This window comes from Myxocyprinus asiaticus, chromosome 18 (assembly GCF_019703515.2).
Source record: "Myxocyprinus asiaticus isolate MX2 ecotype Aquarium Trade chromosome 18, UBuf_Myxa_2, whole genome shotgun sequence".
Taxonomy (NCBI): domain Eukaryota; kingdom Metazoa; phylum Chordata; class Actinopteri; order Cypriniformes; family Catostomidae; genus Myxocyprinus; species Myxocyprinus asiaticus.
In genome coordinates this window covers 40,957,241-40,977,400 of record NC_059361.1, presented here as the reverse complement: position 1 = coordinate 40,977,400, position 20,160 = coordinate 40,957,241, and the positions used below count along the sequence as shown (strand labels likewise).

The window sequence follows — 20,160 nt, the reverse complement described above, 5'->3', positions numbered from 1 at the left end:
AAGTTTTGGAGTGGCCCAGTCAAAGTCCTGACTTGAATTTTACAGATTAAGATGCTGTGGCAGGAACTTAAACGGGCAGTTCATGCTTGAAAACCCTCCAATGTGGCTGAACTAAAGCAGTTCTGTAAAGAAGAGTGGGACAAAATTCCACCACAGCGTTGTGAAAGACTGATCTCCAGTTATCAGAAGCGTTTGCTTGCAGTTGTTGCTGCTAAAGGTGGCACAACCAGCTATTAAGTTTAAGGGGGCAGTTCGTTTTTCACATGGGTGATATAGGCGTTGGATAACTTTTTGCTTCAGTAAAAAAACCTGTAATTTAGTTTTTACTCAGGTTGCCTTTGTTTTATGTTATATCTGATTTGAAAATCTAAAACTATTTAGTATGAAAAATACACAAAAAGAGAATAAATCAGGAATCAGGCAAATACTTTTTCACAGCACTGTGTGTGTGTGTGTGTGTGTGTGTGTGTGTGTGTGTGTGTGTGTGTGTGTGTGTGTGATATATATATATATATATATATATATATTTACAGCCCTAATCAGTTAGAAATTAGAGTCTGGACTATACATTACATTTTAATTGACTTATCAGCATGGACCAATCAAACACACAGTCAATCAAACAGAGACTAATTAAATTAAGTTGAAATAACAAAGGGACACTTAAGGAAGTCCATGTGGAATGTTTAATGATAATAGTGCTACACTCAACAGACTTGTGGAATAATCACATTTCTCTCCTGTACACACATTTACATGCTAAAGTATAAGGCTCTGGAAAGACCAAGCACAGGATCATGGGAGCTGCTGTGACACAGTCATTACAAAGGCAAAAGACAGAAGACCAAAACCCCTAAGTTTATTTACAATCTTTCTGCTGCACTTCATCTTTTTCTTTTGACTCACACTCTGTTCTACAAAGGTTTGTGCCATTTATTTTATCAGCTCTCAAAGCTTTTGCAATATTATAGGAATAGTTCACTCAAAAAAGAAAATTCTGTCATTAATTTCTCATCTTCGTGTAGTTCTGAACTCACTTTCTTCTGTGGAACACAAAAGGAGATGTTTGGCAGAATCTCTGAGGTTCTTTTTTCTATCCTATCAAAGTATTTGACTGGATTAAGTCATATATTTTGTCAAACTCAATCAAAAAGCACCACAAAAATAGGCAATTTTTTTCCAATGTCTTCTTAAGCCATTTGAAACCTGTTTTTTGAGGATGAAACCAAAATTTAAGTTGTTAATGTATATAAAGCTGTTTATTGGAGCTTAGAAGCCCCAGTCCCCTTTCACCTTCATTATTTCAGAGATTCTGCTAAACATCTCCATTTGTGTTCCTCAGTTTTTGAATGACATGAAAGTGAGTACATTTATTTTTGGGCAAACTATTAATTAAACATCCTCATTGGTTCTTGTACACACACTGAAGAAAGCTAAGGTTGCATTGCTAGAACATTCTTAAAGGATAGGTAGGTTGAATTGCATACAGTGCATATAAAGGAGCTTGTAATTTAAAACGTTCCTGGAGTTCCTCAGACAATCATCTGGTATGTTGGAAATACAAACCAGGATTTGACTTTAATTTGCACCAGGGTGACCATCCCTACATGCTGGGTTACAATCAGGGCTGGGTGATATAACTAAACAAATAATGACAAATCTCAATATTTTTAAGCTTTTGATGAAAATGCTGTGTGGAGACTTCAGGGAACATTTTTGAATGATGATGCAAATTAGTCTATGGATCAGGTTTATAAGGTGAAGCATTGAAATGGACAGTTTAAACTGATTCACGGAGATGAATCAACAGTATTTTTGCTACTGAAGTTGAAATCAGAGATGATATTAAGCTTACTTAACACTTTAGTATAACATTTAAATAGATTGAATGTCCCATAGAGAGATTTCCGTGAACATTTTCGAGTGATGGCACAAACGAATCACTGATTCAGAGTTATGAGTCAATTAATTGAAACAGAAATGAACCAAATGAATCAAACCTAACAACGAACTAGCGTTTTTACTACTAAAGTTTTAACGCTAAAGTCATAATGCTCTCATACTAGTGAGTTTCGAGACAGGTAACCTAGTCTAACGTAATGGCCGAAAATAAAGCACATTAAAATCGTCGGAATATTCACAATTTTGTTTAATTTTATATCTCCATCAAAACCATTACAGATGGTACAGAACGAAGGTAACAACAAATTTATGTGTGTCTGAAACGTTTTTTTAATCTGGCGGAATGTTTGTCTGAGACAAAGTATTTTTAATGAACCTAAGAACGCAACTTATACGCAATTAATTATTAAGCCACCTTTTCACTGCATCCGACAGAAGATCATTCATTCATTTCCAGTAGAGAGTCCCACAGTCTGTGGATGCAGAATTTTCAGATTGGATTTGAGCATTGGATGCATTTAAATATTTCAATTTCGTGCGACTAGACCATATGCAACGCTCGAACTGATATGATGTTTTTCATTAAAAACTATGAGCGTGAAGTGACAAATATCAATGGGTCCTTTGTCCTAAACTTTATTGTAAATGCCTGCTTCTTTGGCAAATTGTATGATTATGAAAGGAGTCAGAAATAATAATTTACATTGCAAATATATAGGGACTGGGTACTTGACAAGGCGATCCACGAGTGCCTCTCCCTTGCAAAGAATACAGTCCATTGTGAACAAATGTTTCAGTCGTATGTGAATGCCCTTACAAAAATCGAGAGTTCATGGCAAACTTGCCAGTAGTTTGCAGCTCTTCACCGGTAGGCGTGAACCTGCAGCAAACCTTTTGCAACAATGGACAAATTGTCACAAGTTTGCCACAAAGCTTATTTGGATGTGGAAATAATCAGTGGTACATTTGCTGCAAGTTTGCATGAACTCTCAGTTTTTGTAAGTGTGTCGGAGACAGTGAAAAGGTGGCTTTAGAAATAAGAACCAGTGTGAATATTTAAAATACTGCCCAGCCCTAGTTACAATCACATCATAAAGTTACCATGACACCCTATATTTCCCATAGAAACAACAACACATGTTTCTGTCAGTTCAAATCCCAACAGCCTGATGGAGTCTGAGAAACCGCAAACTGGAGGTTTGGTTAAAGTACGCCATCATCCAGGAGTTTGTTTACCCCATCACAGATCTTCCTCAGGTTGAGTCTGTACTCTTCAGACGGGCCATACAACTCAGTTAGGAAATCCACATCTGCGAAATGGTTGAAAACATGGTCGATCCGCCCGTGGGAGCGTGTCGTCAAGTGATGCTCCACCAACTCGTGAAGAAGGTCCCTACATTCCATCAACAGCTCAGACAGAATGCCACGGTCAAATGTGTACTCCACCTCGTAAAAGCTAACCACCGTCATGGCCGCCTGGTTCATCTTTTTTTTGAAACGCTCAACGGTCTCCATCTCCTCAGAGCTGAACTGGTGGTTCCGGTAGAGGATGCCAATCTTCAGCGCGATCTTGATGATGTCTTTGATGATCTTGTGGGCTTCCTTCTTGCTCTTGGTATACTCACGACTGGCCTTGTAAAGCTCATCCAGAATTTCGCTACTGATGTCGTCTGTGAGGAGGTTCGCCACTGCCATGGTCGCCATTTTACTCAAGATCTTCTTCTGGGCCTGAAGGGCCAAACTCTTGGAGTTGAAGCTCTCTTGACCTTTGAAGAGATGGACAAAGAAGAAACCAAAGTAAGCCACCTAATTCGCTTTTTTCTTATATAAATCGCCATGAAAGTCAAGAATGTTGATTTTCCTAGGGAATTTTTTTTCTGTGAATGGGCTACAGCATTGTGAATGCTGTGTTGAACACAGTTCATGGACAGTCTATAAAACATGAATGTCAAACAAAATGTTCTACTGAAAGATTTAAAACCCTTAAGACATAAAAACACTCAGACATTAAAAGCTGTCGACACTGGATACATATTCTGCTCTGAAAGAGCCTGTTTCAAACATTTTTCTGCTTTGATAAAACAAGAGATATAGAAACAAATTCACTAAGCATTTGCGTTACTTTCGCTCTGGCTCACAGATTTTGACAGACAGAATTTGCCTGCCTGAGCTTGTGAAAATTAAGTGACCGTGATGTCATTTTTACAGTTATATTACGTTGTTTATTGCAAGAATCACCGCAGTTTAGAGGTGAAATGTCTTCTGTTTGCTGCTAAAAGCTAAACGATGCTATCTTAAAGGAGTATTCCAGGTTCAGTACAAGTTAAGCTCAATCGACAGCATTTGTGGAATAATGTTGATGCTTCAAAAAAAGCAAAACAATTAGGGTTACAGTGAAGCAAGTGAACAAGCTTGTAAATTAAGTTGGTTATATAATGCAAATGTTAAAATGTATCGCCTAACAAGTCATGTGCTATAGTAAAAATTTAGATAGCATTGTGTGAGGAACAGAGCTAAAAGTGTTTATGAACTGATAGTCTGCCATTTTACTCGTGACTTAAATAGAAGTCGTTGTTGTAGTGTCTCTTGTGTTAATTTTACCAGGAAAGTGCCAGAATACATACAATGAGCAATGTAAAAATAATTCAGCAAATGTTGGTTTACTGTAATAACATGATTCTATGAGACCAGATTGGATTTTATTACCGTGTTTGCGCTGTTGCCTTATTTACATCATTTCTTTAGTGCATCTGGTGCAAAAACAATGCAGACAGTGCATTCAAATAACATTTTTAAGTGTTGCTTAAGTCTCCAAATACTTCTTGTGGGCCACTGGATGTGTGTCACCATAACTGTGAGGTGTGAAAAACTGTCAGTGCTGTCAATTCCTCAATAGTTTATACAGTGTCTTATAAGCTGTCATGAATATTAGCACAAGCTGTCTGTTCAGACTGCTGAGATTGTGCTGTTTGGCTCACTGTGGGTGGTACCCAGAGTTCCTGAGTGGGTGTATGAGAGACCACTGTCAGTAGGTCTGTGAGTTGAGTCTGCTGAGGTTTGCTGTCTCTCTGATCTGTTGTCCAAGAGGTGGAAATTGCACGTTCAATAGCTCAATAACAAGATCTGGGCCAAAAATAGGGGAATGAAAAAATGCATTGAGTTTACGGAGGGCTGAGGGTTGTTTTGGCTCTGACAATGAATTGCAAGTAGGATTTTGTGACCTGAGAAGCAGATTTATGGTTTCGTATGGGCAGGTTTCTCCTCTGAATCTTTACTAGGTCAAACATCATGTCACGGCACATTGATGCTAAACAGACTGAAAGAAACCCTGGAGATAATCGACATCAGGGATGTGTAATGTGCACTCATTTCTGAGGAAATACACACTCCCAGAAGTTTATTTTCAGTTTTTTTCAAGATTGTGTACAGTGGAAATTATGTCATTGTCTTGACATATTCCTCTTTAATTAATCTCGCCCCATTAATAATGGACTTCTTCATTTGTGTTTTAAATTCACCAGGAAGTGTGTGTGTGTGTGTGTGTGTGTGTGTGTGTGTGTGTGTGTGTTTAAAGCACATGCCAACCAACTAGCAAAACTTCACAACAGTTTTGCCTTGATTTTTAGATTATTGAAATAAAACCTGGCCAAAAAAATCACAAATGAGATATCTCAACTGTTTTTCCTAGACCTAGACAGTATAATAAGATTAAATGGGGAATAAATGGAGACTTTTACTGATGTTTCACCTGAGAAAAAGACCCTGTTTTAGAAGAAATCTCGGCAATGTATCATACTCTCAAACTCATTTCATAGCTCTATAATCTGACTGTGTGTCAACAACAGTCTCATTTCTGCCTATTTTTATCTCTCCCAAGGATTTTTTTAGGCACAAATTAGAGACAAAATGAAAAAGTTGATACTTAAATGAAACAAAATGGAGAACTCCTCTGAGAGGAACCCCTTTTATTACTAAAACTGTTTGTACACCTCTTTTTATAACACTGTTCCGAAACATAGCCAGTTGCCTATCTAGAAAGCATTTCTAGGCATCAACGGTGTGCTCTCAACACAATATACCTTCTTATGGCCAAAATACAATGCAACATCACATGTACTGTATTGCAGAGAAGGCAATCCCAAATAAAACGTGATGAGTGAAAACATTCACGAGTATTTTATGCTTACTAGAGCATGACCCTTTTCACATTTCCAGGTTTGGAATGTGGAAGTGAACTATAGCAGGTTAAACTTATAAAGTGGTGAATGGGAGACCACAGCTAATTTAATTCTTGCATTTACATTTGCACCATCAACAATAGAAAAAATCCATAGAGAGCGGTGGATTACGGCAGTAAAGTGGGAAAGGTGCCTAATTTACTGTTACTCCCTTAGCAGCTGTATTTTAAACCCCATTGCAGCAGTGCTTACTAGTTTTTTTTTTTTTGTTTTGTTTTTTGTTTTTTTATTATTAATACTAAGGTAATATAATAAAAGGTAGCCTATAATGTTATAAACTTACACTTAATAAGTACAAAATTGAAAATATAAAAAATGTAGCAAATTTTATGCTGCTAAATAATGTGGAAACGTGTCATCACTCAGTAAAAGTGTCCGTTGTGTTGTTAGCGTAGCAACAAGTCAAACCTCATTGGAATTAATTAATTAGTTAAAGGAATAGTTTGACATGCATTGCACGTTCATAAGCGGTATGAGAAAAGCTAGTTCACAGTGGCTCACTTGTTTACGTGATAATTTATATTGTTTAGCGCTAAGAACAATGTGAATAACTGCCACTGAGAACAAGCTTCTCTCAAAGCGCTTATGAATGCGCAATGGATGTCAAGGTTTTTACTGAAAAAGTACTTACATTTTGGGTTCTTTCTTACCAAGACCTATCGTTTGTCTTCAGAAGACTTGGAATATGACACACGAGTTGCAAGGATTTCTTTGATAATCCTTTTGGGTCCTTTTTTAAGTTTTAAAGTCAGGCACTATCAACTGCCACTGTATTGAAAAGGCAGACTTCACTGAATTGTTCAGTACAGTTTTCGTGTTCTGCATATGAAAGAAGCCTTTTCAAAAATTGAGAGTTCATGGCAAATTTGCCGCAAACTTACCGCAGATGTGCCACTGATAATTGTAATATGCAAATTAGCTTTGCTGCAAACTTGTGGCAAATTGTCATTGTTTCTAAAGGTTTGCCAGAGGTTCACCACTACCGGTGAAGAGCTGCAAACTTCTGGAAAACAATTGCGGCGAATCACAAGCTCATTTGCATGTGATAATAATGAGCAGCAAATTTGCTGCAAATTTCTAGTTTCGATTTTTTGTAAAGGAAGTCATATGGGATTGGAATGACATGAGAATGAGTACATTATGACATATTTTTTTATTTTTGGGTGAACTTTTCCTTCAAGTCTCCTGTGCACTTAGCATGAGGAGCGCTATGTGTTTGTCGCTTTTTTTATGAAGTTCCAAGATGGTTTGGAAGGTAGCTGCCTACATAGGCAGTAGACAGAAAGACAGGCCATTGTGATGTCTGATATCATAATTTTATTTAGATACCTCCCAGACACACTACAGAAGTGATTATCATTACAGAAGCTGGTCTATCCTCTACAGACGGCTCATTGCTCTCAATTAGTGCCTCACACAAATCACTGTTATGTGTCAACAGGGTTGTCTGGAAATACGTCATTTGAGAATGGGACAGAATGGCACGAGAATGCCACAGAAATGCCCGACCAGCGCTCCAATCTCTCTTATTTCATATACTGAGTTCAAAGTGCCGTGAATCATGTAAATGCGGCTTCACGATTGCTGTAGCAAAGTGGATTGCAACTATTAACATTGTGGAGGATGAGGGTTTAAGAGATTTAATGCCCATTGCAATGAATACGCAGACTACTAGTTATTTCTATTAGTCAACCTCCCACTTACACTTTGTGTAACTTTTAATGATAAACTTTTTACTGTGGAATGCTCTTTGTTTGGAAAATATTAATAATTATTGTTACATATTGTTTTCTTTTCTAAGAAGGAACTAAATGCATTTTCACAAGAAAAGAAGTACAGAGTAAAATTTCAGCACTTTCGAAATCTGCGAATAATCGTGATTAACTATGAAAAATCTGGCGATTAATTGCGATTAAACGATTGAAAGCACTAATTACATACAGTAGATAAATATGGAATGAGAAACCAATTTTGTTTTCTAAAATAAAGTGTTGGAAAGGAAGCTAGCTAAAATTTGATGTCTGTATTTTATTGATTTGAAATTCTGTTTGTTGATTGGTTGGTCTATATGGGAATAAAAGTTGTACCTTTTTGCAAGAGCCAAGTCATATGATATTTTACAATTTCTCCATATCATACTTAGTATTATGATATGTTATGAGACTATGTTGGGAATGATGATCGTTCTGAATGACAAACTGATTTTCTGAACTAACAAAAGGGATTGTGAATGTATAAAACAGAGTATTACTGGATTTTTACGTTTTCTAATTTTGTTCAAATCCCTAGCCCTCAGTTTAAGCAATAGTTATAGTCATTCTTGCCTTATCAACCACCGCTAATATTAAGCAGTGATATTTTGTGTGTGTGAGTGTGTGTCTGTGTATCTGGAATAAATTGTGGCTTATAAAGGAAAGTTTAATGTTTTCTGGCGTGCTGGCATTTGTGGGCTCTGTAAGGAGAGTTTGGTTGGCTTATATGGGTCATATCATAAAACAGGATTTATCTTGCTCTTATGAAATAACAGTTCAATTTGTTATGTAGACACAATGCATAGCTCACTTAGAACATTTATGAAAATTACAAAATTGGTGCTACAAAATGTATTTACACAGAAACAGTAGAGAACAGGAAATGATGAAAAAGCAGCCTGATCTCATAAAAATCTTGTGACTGTGGTGACTTTTTTACAAAATGATATTATATGGTTCATTACACATATTGTGGCAATTTATTGGTGAAATGTCCACTGTTTGGTGCTAAAAGCGAGTTAAATATTCTCCCAAACAGATAAGGTTTTTAAGGTTGATGCTGTATTGAGTTTTAAGCCTCACAGCAAGAAGGAAACTCACTCTTTTCTGTGTGGAGTTTGCATGTTCTCCCCGTGTACACGTGGATTTCCTCTGGGTGCTCCGGTTTCCCCCACAAGTTCAAAAACATGCAGGTTAAGTGAATTGGAGCCTCAATTGCCCTGTAGGTGTCAGTGAGAGTCCCCCAGCCACTGGGGTTTGCGTCAGGAAGGGCATCCGGCGTAAAACCTGTGCCAAGTCAAATATGCGGATCACGGATGGTCCACTGTGGTGACTCCTAACAGGAACAGCCGAAAGAAGAAGAAGAAGCTCTGTCGAGTTTTAAATCAACAAAACCTACCTACCTCCCTACCCTAAACTTAACACTTAAACCTAACCGATTGTCTCATAAAAATCAAATGCGAGGTGAAAAACGCAATTGCTGAAGCAGCCACGTCATTTTGTGGTGCTTCTATTGACACTTTTGGCTCAAATGTTGATGGTCTTTAGGACTCGTACCCTGGTCCTTTACATCGCAAGTGCAACACTCTGTCAGATGAGCTACTGCGTAACATAATTGCGTTCAAATAAGCCTATAAATGTATATGGTTATGTAACGTTAACGATAAAATGTATCGCCTGACAAGACATGTGCTTTAGTAAAAGTGTTTAGATGCCATAAGATAGCTTTGTGTGAGAAACAGAGTAAAAAGTACGTGTTTTTGAACTGATAATCTCCTGTTTTACTCGTTATTTGTGTGAAAGTGAACAAAACTCATTGTACAAAGTGAACTCATTGTAGTTATAGCGCCTCTAGTGTTCATTTCACCAGGAATGTGCCGCTACACTTACAATGAGCCACGTGAAAATCATTATTAAAAAATGTAGTTCTAGTAATGTGATTCTATGAGGCAAGGTTGGTAAATTTATGGGGTCTTTTCACCGTTTTATTATCCACCAGGCAAAAAGTGTGTGTTTAATTGCATAGAAAAGCAATAGCAGACCCTTCCCACAACAAGCCACACAATTTGAAGTAACATCCAACAAATGGTGCGGGATGAGTTTAATACTTGGGGATAAGAGGTTTATTCAAATGCATAACCCTCAGTATGAGTTATAGTAAAAGTGATGCTTTCCTTAGCAAACACCACAAAAAATAAATGATTTGTAAATAGCTCTGAATTTGGAGTCTGTATTGCATGTGGTTGTTTGTGCAGTGCACAGGCGTTTGACTGTCTTCGAGTTACTGCTTCTCCCTGTCAGTACTGTTGTTTGTTGTTGATGTGAATCGAGTCTTTGTTCACCATCTCTCTCTGTGATGATTTAAAGTTTGAGATAACCTGTGGCATCAACACAGACCACAAGCGCCAAAAGCAAACCTGAAAACACTCTCTGCCCTCTTTAGTGCTGTTGTTTTAAGGAGGCATAGAGGGTCAGGTGAAAACAGTACAAACAGAGCATGTGTGTTTGCTTAGCTATACTTTGGAACAAAATTGTCCCCCAGAAGTCAGCTAAATATGACAGAACTGTCCTCAAAAGTTCTAGAGGGAAAAGGTCTAGAGGGAACGTCCTCAAAGGTTAAAAAATTATTTGTAAAAGTAAATAATGTTTTACTGATGTGAAATGCCTGGCAATGTCTTTGGAATAAAGACATATTTGTCAGCATCTGTCCTATAAAAGAGGTGTCTATTTGAATAACACTGATTTTCTCTCGCTGTCTCAACCACACTGTGTGCTTCTCTCTCCTTCATAGTCGGGTTTGTTTTCAGGTTGTTGCCGACCATGCTGTACAGAGGTTGTGTGTACAGTAACCTGAGATGAGATGCTGGATTACTGCTGTCAGTGTTAATCTTGTCAATGAAATTACTGACGAAAATGTTTGTTGATGAAGAGTTTTTTTTATTTTGTCAATAATGAAGATGACACATGAAAAAACATGCATCATGACAATAATTAAATAGTTTTAATGACAATTTACTGTTGACCAAAATTGAACAAAAAAAAAAAAAAATAACTGTGCACTGCCACAGTTTTTTTTTTTAAATAAATAATTATTAATTTTTTTTTTTTTTATTTTAAATTAAGGAAAATCTAGAAAATCATTGATTCAAATAATCCAGTCATATTATGTTGGCTATTTCCCCGCTTGAGCTGTGAGAGCTTTTTTTCATATTTGTGTCCACAGTATGTGAAATTTCTTTGCCACTAGCGCCACAAAAATAGTAATTGATGTTGACTTAAAGGTATAGTTCACCCAGAAATGTACATTCTCTCATCATTTACTCACTCTCATGCCATCCTAGATATGTATGACTTTCTTTCTTCTGCTGAACACAAACAAAGATTTAAAAAAAAATAAATAAATAAATATATATATATATATATATATATATATATATATATATATCAGCTCTGTAGGTCCTTACAATGCAAATGAATGGTGACCAAAATTTTGAAGCTCCAAAAATACATAAAGGCTGCATAAAAGTAATCCACACGACTCCAGTGGTTAAATCCAAGTCTTCAGAAGCGATATGATAAGTGTGGGTGAGAAATAGATCAATATTTAAGTCCTTTTTTAATATCAATCTCCATTTTCACATTCTTCTTTTGCTTTTGTCGATTTGCATTCTTCCTGCATATCGCCACCTACTGGGCAGGGATTTATAGTAAAAAAAGAATTAAAAAAAAAGACTTTAACATTTTATTCTTAGGGTAAGAGGTAATAAATTCTCAATTTGTGTTAATAATTTGTATGAATTTTATTAATGGATCACTTAAATTTAAGTTTTTAAAATATGTCTAACCATTTAAAAGAAACTGTCTCATCATATGTCCCCATAAAGATAAAAAATTCCACTGAAAATCAATCCAGGGGGCAAATATTGCCCCTTAATGTAAAAGTTAATTTCAGACACTGATCAAACAGATAGTCCTGCCCCCAACTCACGCCATTGGTTGAGTCAATGTTGTTGTGTCACATTAGACGGGCCTCTCAAAACAAACAGAGGAATTTTTATAGCAGCACAGAGACAATGTTTTTACAGTTTTCCAGAAAATGAACCTACAAATGACTTGCTTATAGATGTCTCTGCATATTAAGATGTGATTGGAGAAAATGGGCCCTATTTTAAACTTGCAAGCAATGCCTTAACTCATAAGCACAAAGTCAATGGGCATGGCCATGAAGTGTTGCTATTTTCGTGCAAGCGTGCGCTAAGTGTAGGCGCAAGTGGGTTTGGTGAAATTACGCATGCAAATTAGGTCAGTGGAGGTTTTTCTCCGGCACCGCCTCCGTCCTATTATACAGTCCTTTCCCTGTCAAGCACCAATGATATAAACAAAGACAGTACATTCATAAGAAATTGGTAGTGTAAATGGACTGTATGCAATGAATTGGAAAAATAAAAATATGGATTTACATTACTTTGTGCATCCTTGTTAAATGAGACATGCTCATTTTATACAGAAAATGTGGTTCAGGATATGGATGTAAGCTCCATTAAATTACAGAGATTGTAAGTATTCTTAATCATTTGCATCCACTGACACACAGATCCTGGCTAGTATTAACAGTGTATTGGTACGCACTTCACTTCTACCGGACGACATTGATTTTGAACTAAATTTGAACTTTGCGCTGAGTTAAGAGGTGGTATTGAAATGTCTTAGCACAATGACATATTTCTCAGGAAAATAGCAAATTGCGCTTTGCCCCAATTCATGTAAATACAATACATCCACAGTTTGTGTGCCCACACCCACAGTAGCGCAAACACTCCCAGCCATGCCCACTTGTGCTTTGTGCTGGCACGAAAAGTGCACTTACAATTACAATTCATGAAAACTGGAAAAGATGTTGTACACGGTCGTAACGCATTGCGCTGTGCTTTACGCACTCATGAAAATAGAGCCCAATGTGTCAGTTCATAACACAACACAAGTATGCGTAGCATTCTCAATGTTGTCACAAGGAGCACTATAGAGCGCAATAGTGCCCACCTTCTTTTTCAGCCTTCTTGGTTCCAGAAGTATTTTTCCCATTAATTTTTTTCTCATAGGAATTTCATAAAATCTTTATAAGAGAGTTCTAAGCCATGAACCAAACCAGTGTTTCCCAAAAGCATCGTAAGCCTAAGTAGAACATAGAAACCATAATGGTCTCTATGATCAACTTAAGCTTGCGATGCTTTTGAGAAATGCAGCCCAGCTCTGAAGTGAATCAAAACAATACAATCTTTGATTTGAAGCAAAAAGTTATTTGAAAATTGGATAAAAAGACAAAGGTACAAGACTGTGTACTTTACCTCATTCATAAGTGCATAAACTACAATCCCATGCAGCAATGCGAATGACACAATCGAATTAAAAACAATGGAAATATATAAAACGACTGATTTCAAGTTGTTGATTATAACTCTAGAAACAATATATTTAAAGTATTATTAGTATATTTTGGAAATTATTCAGATATATTCAAATTTATAATCAGTTTGAGAGTTTAGGGAGACCGACACCATTGCGTCAATCACAGTGCATCTTGCGAGTTGACGGTAACTCACTGCAGAGCTCTTTTGCTGTGGTTTGTTTGCCACAATTCTCTGAATGGTGGATCTCTTCCCTTCAGGATCATGGGCACTGTAGTTCTTCACCACAAAATCTGCTGTTTAACAAGTTGTAATGAAATAACACTGATGGCTTCAACAGAAGCATACACCATTGATTAATATCCTCAGTGCTTACGGTAGGTTTGTCTTTAAAGGTTTATAAGTTATTGTTAATAATCAATTCCCCTATGAAAAAAAAAAAAAGATTTCCAGAACAAGACTATTATGTTCTATAGTCTTCCTTTATGGTTAGTTTTCTTTTTTAAGTCAACTACTGTGATGGCAACAGTTTGAAAATAATCTTTCAGGACAAGTTAAAGTTAGTCATTTCTAGCTAGCTACACATTCATGCCTGTATTTGTGTACTTGAGTAGAGTATGTTTTTGGCTGTAGAGTACTGTTGTGGAACAATGGTACAATAATGGGACTTTGATATAGGCCAATACCATAGTACTAACTGATTACATATTTACCACTCCATGGTACTTTAAAGAATACCATGGCATTCTCATGATATATGTCCTAAAAGATAAATAAATAAATAAATAAAACAGGGCATTTCCTTGTAAAAAAAAAAAAAAAAAATATATATATATATATATATATATATATATATATATATATATATATATATATATAACCATGGCAAGTACTTTGTGCTGCAGCAGGCACAAACTCTAGTTGAAAATCTGGATAATAATGACTGTAGTGTGTCACAGCAGCCCGGGGCACTCTGGTACCCATAATCCTCCATTTTTACCAGTCATTTATGATGGTGACAGAAAGAGAGAGCTTCTAATGACTGCTGAGTTGTCACAGCATCACACTTAAATTCACCTGACAAGCTCACAGCTCCAGAGTCAGGGAGTGGTACATCTTCCTGCCGCAGGGGGAAATGTGTGTGTGTGTGTGTGTGTGTGTGTGTGTGAATGACACAAGCTTGTCACAGTGTGTGCCACAAATAGACATTATTGAGGGGTATTTTGGCAGTGTGTGTGTGTGTGTGTGTGTATGTTTGTATGTTTTTGTGTTTTTGTGTGTTTAGTAAATTTAATCAGTGATGTCAGTGTGGCAAGTTTAACTGACTGATTGATGAGGGAAACAGGCAAGAGAAAACATAAAATATCATTTTAATGTAAATGTAATTCAGTTAACCTCAATGAGGTACTTATCTTTGTCTATGTGTGTGTAGGTCAGGTTTTGCTTACATTATGGGGACCAGGCTTAATAAACATACTAAATATTGTCTGAGTACGTGGAAAAAATAAAATACTTTTAGGTAAACTTTTTCAAGTGAGCTTGCTTGCTTATTTTGGACACAAACCAAATAAACTAATGGATTAAATCATTAGTGATTTTCCCCTTGTGTCCAGCTGGCTTTGTATTTACTGTACCCGCGGGACCAAACCCAAATACTCTACTTTTAGAACAGAATCTGCTGGTTTAAATTAAACAGTTTAAACTCCATCTGGATGACATGCCAGCTTTACCACTGCAGTAATGTGGTAAACGGTGTGTGTATTTGAAAGTGTGTTTAGCATTCACATTAATGTTAGTGTACTAGTATGTTTGTATAGTAATTTTAACCTTGGTGTGGAAAATATCGTCTGTCAGTAATTAAGTTTATTGCAGTTTACATTTGTACGTTTTTATATCCTCAGCCACTTTAATTTTGCAGATTTCTGTTATAAATATTTATTTAATTTATGTTTATCATTGAAGTTTTACAGCTGTTGACACATTTAGATTAAAGAAACAGGTGACACTATCTGCTGTTGAAATCGGTTCTGGTCTGATTTTGGATGCAGACGTTGCAGAGGACTTGTCACATATGACATATTATCACTATGTAATGGGTGACTGTTTTCGTACAAAATCTTTTTAAATTGCACTTTTACAATGAAAGGTTTTGTCAGGTCCAAGGTCTACATATTATTTCAGTCAGTAAAAACATCAAACTCCTCCAATAGCCATGTGTCATATGTTGTTGAAAAGCTCTCAAAGAGTAGAATACAACCAGCCCATTTGTTTTATAGCTAAGTACGTCTTTGACAATTATGTTGGTGTTGCTTATATACCATGTTTCGCTTATAACTTCACATAAAATAAATATAGATAAATATCACATACATACTCTATTACTTAGAGGAGGTGATTATCTTTCAAAGGAGCCCTCACACAAGGCAATCGGATGCATAGATCTTTAGATATTCCACACAAAGCACAATGTTACATATGGCTACCAGGAGATGGCGCCATGTAAATAACAGACTCATTGAGTCAAAATGCACTCATTCTGTAAAATCTCATTACTAAAATCATGTCTCCAATGCTATACAAACCTTTAGTCACTGTGTTTGCATGTGTAATTAGTTCTTATGTACAATTATTATGTTTTATTTGTTTGGAGAGGCACAATTATTATAAATGATACATTTATATATGATCAATTATTTTTCTAATGCTATAACTTTTGATTGCTTTTTCGTATAAAAAAAAATCTGTCTCAGATACCATTGACATGATTGGGAACAAAACAAAAGCAGTTTTTGGACCCACCTTATTTACACCCAGAGATATATAATGTCAAATAAGAAAAAAACGTACATTTTTGGCTACATTTTCTAGCTGTTTATGATGAGAGTATCAGAGTGTATCATAATCTATTTCATTAAAAAAAAAAAAAAATATATATATATATATATATATATATATATATATATATATATATATATATATATATATATATATTCTTTACAATGATATCAAACATTTGACCCTCCTTGTTTTTGTCGAGTTATTAGCCTTTAATTTTGGATATGCCACTGAAACAGGAAATCTTTAAAAACACCTTCAGAGCTTAAAGGGTTAAACAAGCAGTTGACAAAGAGTAGAAATAAATAGAATAATCCCAGATTTTCCCTACATGATCACACAGGAAATTGCCATGACAAACAACTGAAAAGCGTCATCACCATCAGTTCCCCTTCTGTCACTCACTCGACGTTGTGTCGATGTAGTGACACTAGGGGTCGCTCTTGAAAGCCCCGAACACCTCAAATCTTTGAGAAAAGGCCAATGAGAATTGGCGAGTGGCATTTGCGTGCCACTCCCCCGGACATACGGGTATAAAAGGAGCTGGCTCGCAACCACTCATTCAGATTTTTTCTTCGGAGCCGAGCAGTTGTACTATCAGTGAGCTGAATACTACTGCTGTTCCATTCACCTCTTAAGAAGCATATGCTGTTGGATATATGGCGCATTTCCAGTGGCTTTCTCTCCTTCTGCACGACGAGTGCAGATTTCGCCCCTGGGCACTTCGACAGCGCTAAAAGTGTGTATATTCCTGCTAAAGAGTATATTTTCTCTATTAGAGCACACACATTGATGTCGAACGTCTTTTTAAAAGATGCCTCTTTATAAAGATGCCTTTACGTCTTTGTGTGATTCCTGGATGCAGTCGCTAACTCTCCGCTTCCAATGGCCACGGGTGCTGCCTCATGTGTCTGGGCAGCGATCACACTTAGGCAGCGTTCGTGGATGGTACATGTTCTCATTGCGAGAATATGACCATTACAGCTTTGCGGTCTCGGCTTTCCTTCTTCCGGGGGAAAGCCAATCTAGCCCGGCTGGTGCTGGAGGTGATTTGGGGGCTTCAATGGGCGCGGCTCCGGCGGGTAAATCCCTGTGGACCTCCCATTCCCCAGCATGCTCGTTTGCCCCCGGCGAGTTCCGAGAGGAGACCAGCTCGCCCCAGGGCCAGCTTAGTGTCTATTTTGGAGCTCCGGAGCGGGATGAGTGCTCGATCGCTGCATCGGAGAGCGTACTGGTGATGTCAGACGCCGAGGACTCGACTGGGATGCCATCTTCGGGTGGGGTTGGAGTGGAACCTTCCACCTACCCCCCCCCCCCCGAGCCCTCACGGCTAGATGATTGGTTCCTGGGTTCGGGGCGCTGCTCACAGCCCCCCCCCTTCTTCCCGGAAGTGCACAACAAGGTCATGGATGGGACCTTTTTCTGCCCAAAACCAACCTCCCAGCTCGTCCGCTCTCACTACCCTCGATGGCGGGGCGGCCCACGGGTATACGGAGGTCCCTCAGATGGATAAGGTGGTTGCGGTGCACCTGTGCCCGCAAAGCACAGCCATCTGGTGGGATCACCCGGCACTCCCTTCCAAGGCCTGTAGGATGACGTCGTCTCTGACGGCCAAAGCCTACAGCGCCGCTGGTCAGGCCACCCCCTGCCCTGTATGCCATGGCCTTCCTGCAAGTACACCAGGAACTGCACATAGGTAGTCCTGATCCCGATGTGATACAGGAGCTGCGCTCGGCGACCGCCCTTGCCCTCCGGGCGACGAAAGTCACGGCACGAGCAATGTCAGGGAGGATGAGGAGCAGTACATTTGAGGAGCAGCAGTGGTAGACATGATCACTCAGGCCAGAGCTCCCTCCACGAGGCAGCTTTAAACCCTGAAGTGGCGTCGGTTGGCGAATTGGTGTTCTTTCCGAGCTAAAGACCCTCAGAGATGTGCAGTCAGGTCAGTGCTTTCCTTCCTGCAGGAGAGGCTGGAAGAACAGCTGTCCCCTTCCACCTTGAAGGTGTATGCGGCCGCCATAGCATCACACCATGATACAGTGGATGGTAAGTCCTTAGGGAAGCACGACCTGATCATCAGGTTCCTGAGAGGTGCCCGGAGGCTGAATCCTCCTAGGCCACGCCTGTTCCCCTCATGGGATCTCTCCATGGTCCTCCTGGGCCTTCGCAGAGTCCCCTTTGAGCCGTTAGAGTCAGTCGAGTTGAAAGCCCTCTCCTTGAAGACGGCCCTCCTGATTGCGCTCACCTCCATCAAGAGGGTTGGGGACCTGCAAGCATTCTCTGTCAGCGATACCTGCCTGGAGTTCGGTCCGGGTGACTCTCATGTAATCCTGAGACCCCGGCCGGGCTATGTGCCCAAGGTTCCCACAACCCCCTTCAGGGTTCAGGTGGTGAACCTGCAAGCGCTGCCCCAGGAGGAGGCAGACCCAGCCCCGTTGTTGCTGTGTCTGGTGTACTTTGCGCATCTACTTGGATCACACGCAGAGCTTTAGACACTCTGAGCAGCTCTTTGTCTGCTTTGGTGGACAGCAGAAAGGGAACGCTGTCTCCAAACAGAGGCTTGCCCACTGGATCGTGGATGCCATCGCTATGGCATACCAGGCCTAGGCCGTGCCTGCCCCTTTGGTTATATGAGCATACTCCACAAGGAGTCTGGCATCCTCGTGGGCACTGGCCCATGGCACCTCTCTAGCAGACATCTGCAGGGCAGCGGGCTGGGCGACACCCAATACCTTTGCGAGATTTTACAATCTTCGGGTTGAGCCAGTTTCGTCCCGTGTTCTGTCAGGTACGAACAGGTAAGTTCGGGAATACGGAGAGCTGACCGGGTGTATCGCTTGCGTATAGCGCCTTTCCCCTCCAAAGAGGCAAAGATGTGCTCTTCTTTTCCCATGCGAGTTCACGACCCCGTGAACCCTGGATGTCCTTCCTCCCTAGCCCTGTGGCTCGCGAATTCAGCTGAGGAAATCACAGCCGGAACCAGTACGTGTGCTAATATGCTTTTACTGAGCTAGGTGCTCCACAGGTGCTGGTTACTCTGGTAACCCCCTGTGATGTATTTTCAGCAGTACGGTCTCCCTGTTAGCAGACCTGCGTCTCCCTTCGACAGAGCCCTCTCTGTCCCAGTCGCCGTGTTTGTAGAGCTCCTCCCCTTTCAGGCAGGACCTTCCACTGCGCCTATTCCATGTGCGGCTCTGAGCCCACATGACGTGCTTGCCACATGTTACCACCCCTCTGGGCAGGATGTGGTCTCTGAGGGGTCTTTTCCTCCTGAAAGAATAGGACAGGAAAAGAACATCTTCCCCGGCGTATATATTGAGCATTAAAATGGCCCCAGCCGAATAACAGAATACTCTGTGGAGAGAAAACAGAGAGAGAAAAGGCCGCAGCTGGCACAACGTCAATAGATAGAAAAGGCCGCGGCCGACACAACGTCGAGTGAGTGACATAAGGGGAACGTCTCGGTTACTCTTGTAACCTCCGTTCCCTGATGGAGGGAATGAGACATTGTGTCCCCCCTGCCACAATGCTGTCCTACCCGCTGAAGTGGTCGGGACCCTGTCTCGTCTCCTCAGCACAAAACCTGAATGAGTGGTTGTGAGCCAGCTCCTATTATACCCGTACGTCCAGGGGAGTGGCATGCAAATTCCACTCGCCAATTCTCATTGGCCTTTTCTCAAAGATCTGAGGTGTTCGGGGCTCTCAAGAGCGACCCCTAGTGTCACAACATCGACACAACATCTTGTTCTCTCCTTCAGGGAACGGAGGTTACGACAGTAACCGAGACATTATTATCGCTACTGATAGCGCAACTACTGACACACGGGTTCAGGTCTTGTGGGAACCAGGAAGTAATCACGTTCATGTAAACAATGGTGAATGTGATTCAGAGGTTGCATTTGCTCTCTAAGTTTACATTTTTACTTCTCTGATGGTTTGGTTTAGGGTTGGGGTTTGGGCTACGCTCAAAAAATAATTATAATATTTACGCATTTCAATATGATAACAAAATTTCCATCAAACTGAATT

At 39.4% G+C, this 20,160-nt stretch overlaps 1 protein-coding gene across 1 annotated transcript in view; it reads right to left on the bottom strand.

Moving 5' to 3' along the window:
* Positions 1–667: 667 nt before the first annotated feature.
* LOC127456340 (tumor necrosis factor alpha-induced protein 8-like protein 3) overlaps positions 668–20,160 on the bottom strand; it is a 63,375-nt gene continuing 43,882 nt past the window's right edge. The window contains exon 2 of the mRNA XM_051724786.1: positions 668–3,668. Within this exon, the coding sequence (XP_051580746.1) occupies positions 3,106–3,668 (563 nt within the window). The 3' untranslated portion in view covers positions 668–3,105. The remainder of the gene's footprint in view (positions 3,669–20,160) is intronic.